The sequence below is a fragment of the Papilio machaon genome, chromosome 9 (assembly GCF_912999745.1).
Source record: "Papilio machaon chromosome 9, ilPapMach1.1, whole genome shotgun sequence".
Classification (NCBI taxonomy): Eukaryota; Metazoa; Arthropoda; class Insecta; order Lepidoptera; family Papilionidae; genus Papilio; species Papilio machaon.
This window is the reverse complement of record NC_059994.1, coordinates 1,397,591-1,410,032: the sequence shown is the minus strand read 5'-3', so window position 1 is coordinate 1,410,032 and position 12,442 is coordinate 1,397,591. Positions and strand designations below refer to the sequence as shown.

Here is a 12,442-nt window from a genome sequence, read left to right as displayed (position 1 = left end):
TCTTTCTAGTATACCCAACTCCAGTAACTGCTCTTTCAATTTTAGTCAATTCACAGATCGTGATGTCGAGAAGAGTATTCTATCCATTTCCTCTGACTCTGTTGGCGGTGACTGCATTAGCCGTAAGATGGTCATTCCTTTACTTGATATTCTTATTCCCATCATCAAACGCATCCTAAATTATTCAATTACCACCAGGTCATTTCCCAATCTATGGAAAGAGGCACAAATAATTCCTCTACCCAAAAAGTCCAAACCATCCTCTCCGTCGGACTATCGACCAATATCCATACTTCCGTTTTTGTCCAAAGTCCTAGAGCGCCTTGTCCATCAACAACTTAACTCCTTCCTCTCCTGCAACAATCTTTTAAATCCATATCAATCTGGCTTCCGTCCTGGCCATAGTACGGCTACTGCACTCTTGAAAATCACTGACGACATAAGATTAGGAATGGATGATCAAAAGCTCACGGTGCTGACATTGTTGGATTTCAGCAATGCTTTCTGCACTGTGGATTTTGATATTTTACTTGCAATTATGCGCTCTCTTAACATATCTCCGGCTGTTATTGACTGGTTTCATAGTTACTTGTATGGGCGTCGGCAACGTGTGCGAGTTCAAGATAATTATTCCTCTTGGTGTAGCATAAATGCCGGCGTACCGCAAGGTGGCGTGTTGTCCCCACTTCTATTTGCAATTTTCATTAATTCTATAAGCTCTCAAATATCTTCTCTCTACCACCTATATGCAGACGATCTCCAAATATATAACCAGTCGACTTTAGCTGATTTACCAAGTGCTATAAATATAGCTAACATGGATTTGGCCAGTATTTCGCGTTGGGCTAAATCTTATGGTTTGCAAGTCAATCCTGCTAAGACGCAAGCTATCATTGTTGGCAGCTCGCGTCTTATTAGTAAAATTGACTGGCATCAACTACCACCTATTATATTTGATGGCATAATAGTCCCGTACAGTGACACTGTGAAAAATCTTGGCCTGCTGATTGACCGTAATTTATGTTGGGTACCGCAGATACGGGAATTGAGTCGAAAACTGTTCGGAGCCCTTGGTTCTTTTCGACGTTTGTGTAATTTTCTTCCGATTCCTACCAAAGTTGCGCTTGTTCAGTCCTTACTTCTGCCTATACTTGACTATGCCGACATTTGCTATCCTGATCTCACAGAGGAGCAATTAAATAAACTTGACCGCCTTCAAAATGTTGGTATACGGTTTATATTTGGGGTACGCAAATATGACCACATATCCGAATATCGTGTAAAGCTCAAGTGGCTCCCAATCCGTCTTCGCCGGAATGCTCACATTCTTTCTACTTTATATAATATACTGTTCAATCCACTTGCTCCACATTATTTGAAAGAACGTTTTAAGTTTACATATCTCACTCATGACCACACCTTGCGTTCTAGTACAAACTTTTCTCTTCTTACTCCTTCACACACTTCTTCTTTCTACTCAAAATCGTTCACGGTTTACGCTGTGAAACTATGGAACTCCTTACCTCTCTCTATTAGATGCAGTAAAAGTATTGAATCATTTAAAAAACATGTCAAAGATCACTATCTGCAGCTCTAATTTGACTATATATTGCTGAAATATTGTATTAGTTTATTTTCTCTTATTAATATTTCTATTGTTTTTATTTTTATTTCTTATCACTGTTCATGTGCACCCTACCGATTTGGTTTACTTAGCTTAATTTCTACCCAAAGGTTGTCTGGCAGAGATCGCTGCTTAGCGATAAGACCGCCTTTTGTGAAAATCCTGTTGTACTTTCTTTTTATGTAACTCCATGATAGTGCACAATAAAGGATATTTGTATTTGTATTTGTAAACGCTAGAAATGTTTCGGGATCCCGACGTTCATTGTAATGCCCCGCAGTGAGTGTCGCATCCATACTCCAGCTTAATTTCATTTCGTTCACTAAGGGTGCGATAAGGCTCCGTGCAAAACAAATTGTAACTACCCGCGCAGGCGTCAGGAGCTGTCACGCACGCGTATTTTTGCGTCAGTCGCGCGCCGACCGCCACCGCAATCTGTAGGGCTGTACCGCTCTGGCAAATCGCGCTTACACCTCGCGATAAATGGCGCCTAAATTGGGGCTACGCTGACGCGGGGTAAGTTAAGTTCACCAAAACGATACTTTAAATTATTAAAGTAATCATTACAGTTTAAGATGTGTCAGTGGTCCATGCAGCATCCGTACGTGTGGGCGTGGTAAGACGTTGCTGTAGAGGGCGCGAGTGTCGGGCCTGATAACACGAGTCAACAAAGTCTAACATTATATAAACTGGTTAAGAGAATGAGTGGAAGGTGAAATCAAGTTGTTATTGATTTTCTCTATATTAAGTTTCCGATCTTTTCACAACACGAGAAGAGATAAAACTGCAATAGTTGCATGTACTGCAATAGTTTGCAACTTGGTTGCATATTGCAGCGATAAGCATTCATATTATGTATTATTAAAATTATCCCAGTATTTACTATATTATACAGATAAAACAAATCAATTTAATTACGAAGATTTAAGTTTTTAATTTAAAAATAGAATATGAAAACAAACGAATTTAATTTTCTGTTTAGAAATACTTAAAGATAAAAAAGTTATGGTCAAAATCTAATTTCAAATATAGTTTAAATCTATGATAATAATTGAACGATTTTTTATAAATGTCTGTTGTTTATTTATACTATGCTGGGCTAATTAATTCTAGATTTAGTTAAAAACATCTATATAACAATAATATCTATCAGCTGTGCGGGTTTTAGTTAAATTTGAGCATCTGCGCAAATGCAGAGGCGCTGTCCTTACTTCAGTCGTCCCTTTTCCTCCTTCCCTTAGGATTGATGCATTAACAACTTTACGATGTGGAACATACTTGTATTTAACCACTAAAATCCCACCGTTAGGTTAGTGATCCTAACAGATCCTAATCGTGGTGTTCCACTGTCGAAACACAAGTATGAGAACGTATAATATTTTTATGTTTTCTTTGAAAAAAGTAAAGTTAATAATAATGTTTCTGTGCAATTTTTCAATCGGAATTTTTTCCAATTTTTTCGGTAAAGGAAACTAGTTTAAACTAAACAAAATAACACATTTTTTAATACGCTCACTTTTTCATACACAATCTCTTATCTGTTGAAAATTGAAAATTGGCTAACGAAATTTGTGCCTAGATAATGAATGGACTATTTTGACGATATCACATGGTCTCTTGTTCGTGTGTCACCGCCTATTAAAAAAAAAACAATTGAATAATCTTTACAATATGTCTAGAATTATGAATTCCAGACAAACCATAATGTTTTCTCCTTTGTTGTTGACCCAGGCTAATTTATCGTTTTTTAAAATAAAAAATCTATTGTTGTCTCTGACTTTTCCACGTTATACAAACAATTTGTCCCAAATTTTGTTTTTCTTTGTCATAAATAAATTTACTATTTCATATCTTTATAAAAATCTCTGCCCCTTGTGAATGTAATATTTATTAACAAGCTACTTTCTTCCGTTCGAGTACATTAGCATTTAAATTGAACGGTCGAATGGTTGTCAGTTTTTCGTGACCCGAAGTGTACCGGCCCGCGTTAAAAGCCCTCCACTTCCTTATTTATACGGTCAATTCGAAAACGAAAAAGTAGGTTAGTATTAATAAACATTGCGTATTAACTTATGTAACTTTACGCGTTTCAGTAAAACAGCAGTTAAAATTGTAATAAGAATAATGTATTTTTTTCGTATTACCAAAAAGGATAATATGATAGAAAATAATTGACAATTTGTTGTTAACGTGGTTAAAGATATAATGTTTCTGCTGAAGAAAAAGTTTGATAGAATAGTTATATATTGGCACTTACGCGTATTTTGCATAAAGGCAGTAATTGACAGTCAGCAACCACTAAAATGTCGCATGTAAAAGATACCCACGGTTTGGTTTAGTTTTGCTAACAACAGTTTGGCTGTCATTTGGCAGCGGATACCGCCAATAAGAAAACAACGCCACAAACTAACGTGACTTGTGCCAAACTGATTGGAAACAAACATTGGAAAGGAGCAAATGAAATAACGGTTTTAATGATAACATGGATTTTCATAGCGGAAACACTATTACAAAAAAAATGTCTATTTTTATATAGGAGAAGGGGGCAAACGAGCAACGGACTGCCTAAAATTATTTGATCCAGCTAGAGGAATCGCAGATGCGTGGCCGGCCTCAAATATATTTAATCTAAATTATGCCTCTATGCACCGAAAAGACCATCATAAAGCTAAAGACATGGAAACCTCTGTCAAATATAAGTATAACAAATATTTTGTTGCTGTCACAACTCACAACAGCTATTTCGAAATTTAAATTTTAAACAAAAAATGTCGATTTTATTATCCAACAAAACGGTGTTAAAATTAAAACGGCTCGCAGTAATTATTGTTAAATTCGTAAGGTTGCAGTAAAACAAAGCATTCGTGAAGGAATTGAAGAAACATGTGCACTTGTGCACGCTGTGAAAGCCTTTTGTCGGGACGCGGAGAGCCCTTGTATCCCTCCTGCCCCACTGCCACGTCGGGTTACAGTTTATTTTATGAGTACGCTAGAGAGTATAGTTTAAGTGTTTTTATTTTGTTTAAATTATCATTTGTTTAAAGTTACGAAAAGGTAAACGAAGGAGCTTTGCTGATTTTGAATCAGAAATTCTTAGGCGATTACCCCGAATATCTTACTTCTTACTACCCTGGCCTTATCCCACTTACGTGGGATCGGCACACATGGTTTTATAAACCTTAAAGTTTATAATACCTTGTATAAAGTTTATTTAGTTTATTTTGTTTTTATCAAATATCTCCGAAAACTGGGTTTTCTTCACGAATAGAATTGATTGAAAGAATGTTTTCCTTCACCGTAAGAACGTCGGATAAATGTACATATATAAATAAAAAACACATTGATATATGGTGGGATAAGAACCCAAGACCTGCAGGCTACAATTCAAGTGCTCAACCCCAGAGCCACAGACACTCTTCTCGCTCGGAGACGCGGGAAAAAGATAGTGTATCATGTCATTACCTGAATAGTAGGTGCTATAAGTATTTTGTGTCAGAGAATTGGGTAGAAAAAATCACCCCTATAAGATGTCAACTCGATTGAAAAATACGATATCGAATAAACTACTGAGTTATTTATTGTCTGCCTTCTCTTGTATATGCAGTGACATGTTTCACAGGACACCCTTAGCACGTATTTCGTGTTTGTTAAATTTGATATTGTTTTCACATGTCGTTGGTGCACGTTCCTGAGGAGATTAAGTTGAACGAATGTTTCATGTGGATTTATATTTTGTCAGAGGATTTTGATAAGAGGATTTAGTTCAAGAAAATGTACAATACTTACAAAAGAAAAGTTTTCTCTTTATTTTATTCTTATTTCGTGGCAAGTATTCTGAACCTCAGACAGAATCACAGAGAGCAGGAAAAGCAGCTTTCTTATTATAGATGCTTTTAATTTTATTTAAATTTTTCAAATACCTTCGCCCTTCTATCGCTGCCTTTCTTTTACATTGAAAAAGACAGGCGATACAATAAATGTGAGGAAAGAGAGTACGTTCTAAATGCAAATGCATGCATACAGTGGAAACCCTGCCTAAGGAAAAGGTATAAATCCTATATTATAGAGATGATTGGTATAAAAAAGCAGCTTTGGAATGTAGTTAATTAAATTCCGGAGTTGTGGGCGCTCAGTTTTAATCAAACATTTCTCCATTGAGTCAACTTGTACGGGAATAACTTATAAACTTGTCACTCAAATGTTTAATTAATTTGTTATTTACAAAATGTAGATGGCTACATTTTAAGACACGGATTATTAAGGTTTTTAATAACAATATGATATAGAGCATCAGTGGCTCAGGAGTTAAGCACTTGACTTGCAATCTGCAGGTCCTGGGTTCGTATACCGCCATGTACCAATGTCTTTTTCGATTCTCGATTTACATATATAAATTTATCCGACGTTCTTACGATGAAGGAAAACATCATGATGCAACCTGCACATATCTGAAAAGAAATTCAATGATATGTGTGAAGTCAACCCGCACTGGGTCAGCGTGGTTGATTATGGCCTAGTCACGCCTAACTTGGGGTAGGCTCCGAGCCCCTCAGTGGGGACGTATAGTGAGCTAATGATGATACGAGTACTGTTGTTATTAAGTTATTACATATTTTTGGCCATGATTATTGATATAAGAATGGATATAATTTGGAAATTAGTGTTGAGAGAGATTAGGTACTTTAATACTTTGTCGCCTTAATTTCTATAGTCATCTTATTGTATTGTTCACGTATTCTTAATGTAATATGTAGTGAATAGAATAGTTCTTTAAACAAGTTAACACTTGAAAACACAGTGGCGTTTTATACCACGGAAATTACGCTGAAATTTCTCTTGCAGCGTTACAGGTTATGAATATTGTAGCGGTGCGGCGGAGTTGCCAGTTTGAATTATTTATTCACTATATTGTATTGACATATATTCCGCTTTTGTATGCAGCCTAATTGAATCTGGCAACTTTGTGCGCTATTAAGAAATAATTGCTATGTTCTTGTAAGTGACTTAGGTGTTGCCTGTTAATGACCCCCTTCTGGTTATGTGGTGATTATATAAAAATCTAAGTTGGACAATCAACAAAAAAAAGTGCAACTGAAAAACATATCAAAAATGCAACCTTCATACCTTGTTTGCGCTTTATATTCAGTTTTTTGGATGAAATTGTAAACCATTTTACTGGAGCAATTAGCATCGGGGAATGCTTAATCAACGCTTGCTTGGTGCGTTTTAATTATTCGGCAACCACCAGCGCACCAGAGGGCTGACAACATTGTTTTTTTTATTCTACTGTATATTTAAAAAAATAAAAAAATATTATGTTTTGTTAAAATCTATATATATAAAAGAAAGTCGTGTTAGTTACACTATTTATAACTCAAGAACGGCTGAATCGATTTGACTGAAAATTGGTGGGCAGGTAGCTTAGAACCAGGAAACGGACATAGGATCATTTTTACCCCGTTTTCTATTTTTTATTCCGCGCAGACGGAGTCGCGGGTAAAAGCTAGTATTTTATATTTACATTAAAAAAGTACAAAAATATTCGCGGTAAAGAAGCGTAATTACAAGTTATTCTACAATAGTTCTTTTTCGCAATAAAATAACAACTTAGTTTTAAAACTAGAGTTAATTTACAAGTTTTAATAAGTAAAAAGGCCGGTTAAATCCCTTAATTTACACTGGCAACCCTAGTGAGGAGCGGCTCTCTCATTGTTTCCTTAATTAAGGAGCGTCTCGCGCAGCCCTGTGTAATCACAGCCCTCACCGCTTTGTGCAGCGGTCAACATAATTCTTTCTTTTCTATGAACCTTCTACTTGCTTGCTTTAAGATTAAATCTGTAATGTTCTAAGGATTAATTTACTTACTTTTACTATTTTTATATATATATTTTTATATTATAAACTGGCAAGTGGCCTCTTGGATTCGCCGAAATAGTCCGAAGACGGAGAAGTTGATGTACAGAAAGAGGTTATTTCTCCTTCTCATGCGTTCCCTCCTCCGTCAAATCTATTTTGCCTTTCCCATTATTTTCTTATAAGAAAATGGTAGGAAGGGAACGTGGATTAAAAATTAGGTCTCCGGTACGCATACTTATCAAACGAAACGGGGAAATGCTTCCACTTGCAACTGTCTTCTGTATGATCGTGGAATTGCACCAGGCTAGCCGGCACATTCATGTAACTAACAGATACTATCGTTGCCTACATTATTGTTTAAGTTTTGCGCGTGCTAAATGCAATTTTCAATTGTTTTATTTTTAAAGAATATGTTGTTATTTTTCGTTATTTATCTAACTGACAATTGTAATACTTATATTTCTAATCTACAAAATAAATATAAGTTAATTAGTCTTATTTGACCTTGATTTGCGGCGTCGGTGGCTCAGGGGTTAAGCACTTGACTTGCAATCTGCAGGTCCTGGGTTCGAATCCCACCATGTACCAATGTGTTTTTCGATTTTCGATTTACTTATGTACATTTATCCGACGTTTTTACGGTGAAGGAAAACATCGTGATGCAACCTCAATATCTGAGAAGAAATTCAAAGATATGTGTGAAGTCAACAAACAACCCGCATTGGGCCAGCGTGGTTGACTATGGCCTAGTCACTCCTAACTTAGGGTAAGCTCCGAGCCCCTCGGTGAGGACGTATAGTGAGCTGATGATGATGATGATGACCTTGATTTATCACTTACCGTGGGTTTCTGAGACCAAAATCTTATATAATTTTGACAAAACAAAGATAATTGTTGTTAACGGAGATTTTGGTCTCAGAAATTCACGGTTAGATTGATAAGTCCGTCTGACTTATTGCTTGAAAGCTACATAAAATGTTATCATGAAAAATAAGCGAAAGCTTTTAAATTGCGATATACGATGTAAGGGTTGATAATAAATGTTTTATGCATGTTTGAGATCGAGCGGGTTCAGGATGCCTGATATTTACAAACGACGCTTTATAGAACAAAATACTTATCGGTTTGATATCAATGGACTAAATATGAAAATATTTATGACATCCAAGTAATATATATGAGGTATTACAGATGTAAACAGTTTGAAATAAAATCATTTGAAGCTAGTATTAATTAAAAATAGATTATCACTCTTCGGAAAAAATACTATTCGAATTATAGACTTGAGTCTTCGTAGTCGGTCCTTCGTATTCGGTCGTATATGTAAGCTACAGGCCGTCTAATTTGAAGAATTATTTCTATGTTCTATCTATAGTTTTGTTATTAACTAGCTGTCGCCTTTGACTTCGTCAGCTTGGAATTAAAAATAAATAAAAAGTAGCCTAAAATTTACTTCCACACATGACCTTCTAGTGAATGTCCAGTCAAAATCGGTCCAGTCGTTTCAAGTTCGTCAATAAGTGAAGCATACATACACGGAGTATCATTTCTATTTTTTAGCCGACTTCAAAAAGAAAGAGGTTATCAATTCGACTGATTTTTTTTTACATTACACACAACTCCGGTTTTATTAACTGTATAGATAGATATGCTAGTTCTACCAACTCTTCCTGAAGCATTAGATCTGTGTTCTGGATCGTAGGTCAATGTCCAAGCAGGTCGTGAGTTCAATGACCCTTTATTCTAAAGATGTCAAAAATATATGTATACTAGCTGTCGCCCGCGACTCCGTCCGCGCGCAGTTAAAAAAAATGAAATGAAAAATAGATGTTGGCCGATTCTCATAGATACCGGATAAGCACAAAAAATTTCATCAAAATCGGTCAAGCCGTTTCGGAGGAGTATGGCAACGAAAACTGTGACACGAGAATTTTATATATTAGACAATATAATAATATAAGGATGTGGAACACATTTCGAGTAAATTGTCATTTGGTGATTTCCTTATTTGTTTACAAGATCTAAGAGTACGCTAGCTATAGAAATACTTAAATTGTTTTGTAGTTAGTTGAGAAGTTAAAAAATTTATCTCTTTAAGATGTATACCGTACTTTAACGAAAAGCTTTTTGGTTTACTTTAGTCGAGAAGTAATCTGGTTATATTTATTTTAGGTGATTTGAGGAGGGGCATACGACCGCGGCGCAAATACAGACTGACGATATGGTAAGTAGATAAAAAGTAAATGCTTAACTAAATGTCATGTATTTTGATAAAATTCATTAATTACTACCACATCTGTTTTCACTTTGTTTCTGAGCTGCAAATTTATGAAAACAACATTTATTCAGTTTCTTAATTTATAATGTTGAAGCGCCATCTACCAACAGTGTGACGAAGCTTAAGAAAGTACTGTAGAAATTCTTAGTTCTTACACCACCCGCTAGATGGCGCTGTTTCAAGTTATAACAAACGAGTTTTCTAGTTCCTGTCCTATACCAAGACTATATAGCAATGTTGTGTTTGGTTACAGGATGCAGTATGGCCGCGGCACATTGGCTCAACTCGCTAGGATGCCTGTCGCTGTCGCTATTATGCCTTTTCGCTACTACTCTTCAAGTTACAAGCGGTAAGTAGATTTGCTTTGACTTTTAAGAGCTTCATTTTTAAAGAATACCATATTATGTTGAAGGAAAGATCGGTGTACAGGTACTGTAGTCTTTTTCTGTTATTTTAAAATTAGTTTCCAGGGTATTTTTGGAATATCATAATATTTATTCAAATTTCTATTATGACAAATGAATTTTCTTTTTTAAGTTTTGTCGAAACGCGTCGAATATTCTTTCGGTTCAATAGTAGAAAAAAACTGTAACGATTATTAGACGAATTTAACTGAACTCTTAAATCTTAGAAATCACATCTGTACGCTATTTTATATGTAATTTTAGAGATAAGTATTTCAGTTTTAGACTAAGAAGTTACGCTTCAATGTAAATATTTGTATATCAGATTTCAACATATATTTGTATATATCCTGTTTAATAAAAAATAATATCATTGTTACGTTTAGATCGTGCGCGGTCGCACGTGACCGTGAACACTGTTTCGTATTACAAGGGGGCCGGCTAAATGGCTCAGGGGTCATCAAGATCAAATAATTGGAAAGCGCTCCAATTTAAGAGAATATTACTTCATTCTAAGTAACTCTGTGATAAATAATAGGCTCAGTTTCAACCGGTTGAAAGTAATTTGAACACTTTAAACACCTCCCTCCCTTGTTCTTTCCCACGGCCCTTCGCTAAAAGCAGCTATTAAGATCTCGCCGTACATCTACTTAGTGGTCCATAACAAGTTCTAGGTGCACGAAAATGGAATATTAAATGATGTACTTTGTATTTATTACAAGTTGAAATATCGTTGTTTCCAAGGAGGTTATTGTGGTCATTTTTCCTACAGATATATTAGACGTGAAGAGTTACTTTCGTTATGCATCTAGGATAAGATACAGTTTTCCAAAAAAAACAGTGGAGATTTCTAGTTTATTCAATTCATTATCAAATATCATCGGCAAAGCATATTGATATTTTTGGTATATTCATAAAAATTGTATTAAAATTTGTACAGCCCCCTATCGGGTGTAAAGTACACTAAAAATCTCATAACAATTTTGGCATAATTGACGATGATGATACGAAGGTGATTGTTGCAAATATTCTAAACTAAACCCGGTATTTCTTTTATTACGGTAAGGATATAAAAGTAATCTAATTTGGGTTGAAGTTTAAAAGGACCAAATAGAAAGTAAAGGAACTAACGACCAACTTTACGATTTATTTTTTTTCGGACCGAGACGGTAAAATTTTACGCCAGCCGGTAATCGTACATTTAAGAACGAAAGTTTTTGTACAGAGTAATGACCTTGATACTTATGTTGTTCTGATCATTACCGTAGCTTTTTATGTTTTCATTTTCGAAAAATAAGAACAATTGTTTCGAACATTCAGTCCCATTGAAAAAGTAAGCGAAAAAAATATTATTTTACAGGCGTTTTATTTGTTAATTCAATTATCTATTAAATTTAATTTTAAATGATTTTTTTTTAATTAATTCAACGTTTAATAGTTATTTTTTAATTATTTCAACAGTCGAACCACTCGAAATAATACGTATTGTTATGTCTTGTTTTCTCAAAGGGATTGAGAGAGATGACATGTTTTTGTACACGTTACAAGTGACATAATCTTTACAATTATTCTCCGATTCCTAAAACTTCAATCATAATTTTTCTTTGTCGTTTCAAAGTATCATCACAACAAGTTTCATTTGGAAAGTAAATGCTTAGTTGTTAGTATTTTGTAATATCAAACCGTTTTCTTGAGTGGATTCTCTTGAGTCCTCGAGAGCTTCGCTGTCGTATAACCTTCGGGAATAAGATCCTTCGGGATATGCATGCGTCTCTTTCCAATATAAGCAGGAGATGGGCTGTCTCTTTCTGCAGTAATGGCGAAGCGATCAATAGAAGCTCCGATTCTAAATTCGTGGAGAGCGCTATTTTACGTAGAGATTGTTCGCATATCTTTTACTCTGTAATTTTAAAGATCAGATTTTGATAAAGACATCTTTTTGACAATCTTTTAGCAATCTCCCAAATTGGTTTTAAAATTAAACAAGGCTAATCGTTTTTATATTAGGTATGTAGTTCGTTTTATGCTTTGTAGGAATTTTATAAAAGACTAGTTTTTACCCGCGACTCCGTCCGCGCGGAATAAAAAATAGAAAACGGGGTAAAAATTATCATATGTCCGTTTCCTGGTTCTAAGCTCACCCACCAATTTTCAGTCAAATCGATTCAGCCGTTCTTGAGTTATAAATAATGTAACTAACACGACTTTCTTTTATATATATAGATTTGTGAGCTTAAAATTGACGGCAACATCAATATTAATATTCACAGAAGGTAATAA

The 12,442-nt window shown here is 35.2% G+C and overlaps 1 protein-coding gene across 2 annotated transcripts in view; it reads left to right on the top strand.

Moving 5' to 3' along the window:
• Positions 1-2,050: 2,050 nt before the first annotated feature.
• Positions 2,051-12,442, top strand: part of LOC106712875 (tolloid-like protein 1) — a 51,191-nt gene continuing 40,799 nt past the window's right edge. For both annotated transcript variants that reach the window (XM_045679272.1, XM_045679271.1), the window contains exons 1-3: positions 2,051-2,140; positions 9,653-9,704; positions 10,012-10,107. In XM_045679272.1, the coding sequence (XP_045535228.1) occupies positions 10,020-10,107 (88 nt within the window). In that variant the 5' untranslated portion in view covers positions 2,051-2,140; positions 9,653-9,704; positions 10,012-10,019. The remainder of the gene's footprint in view (positions 2,141-9,652; positions 9,705-10,011; positions 10,108-12,442) is intronic.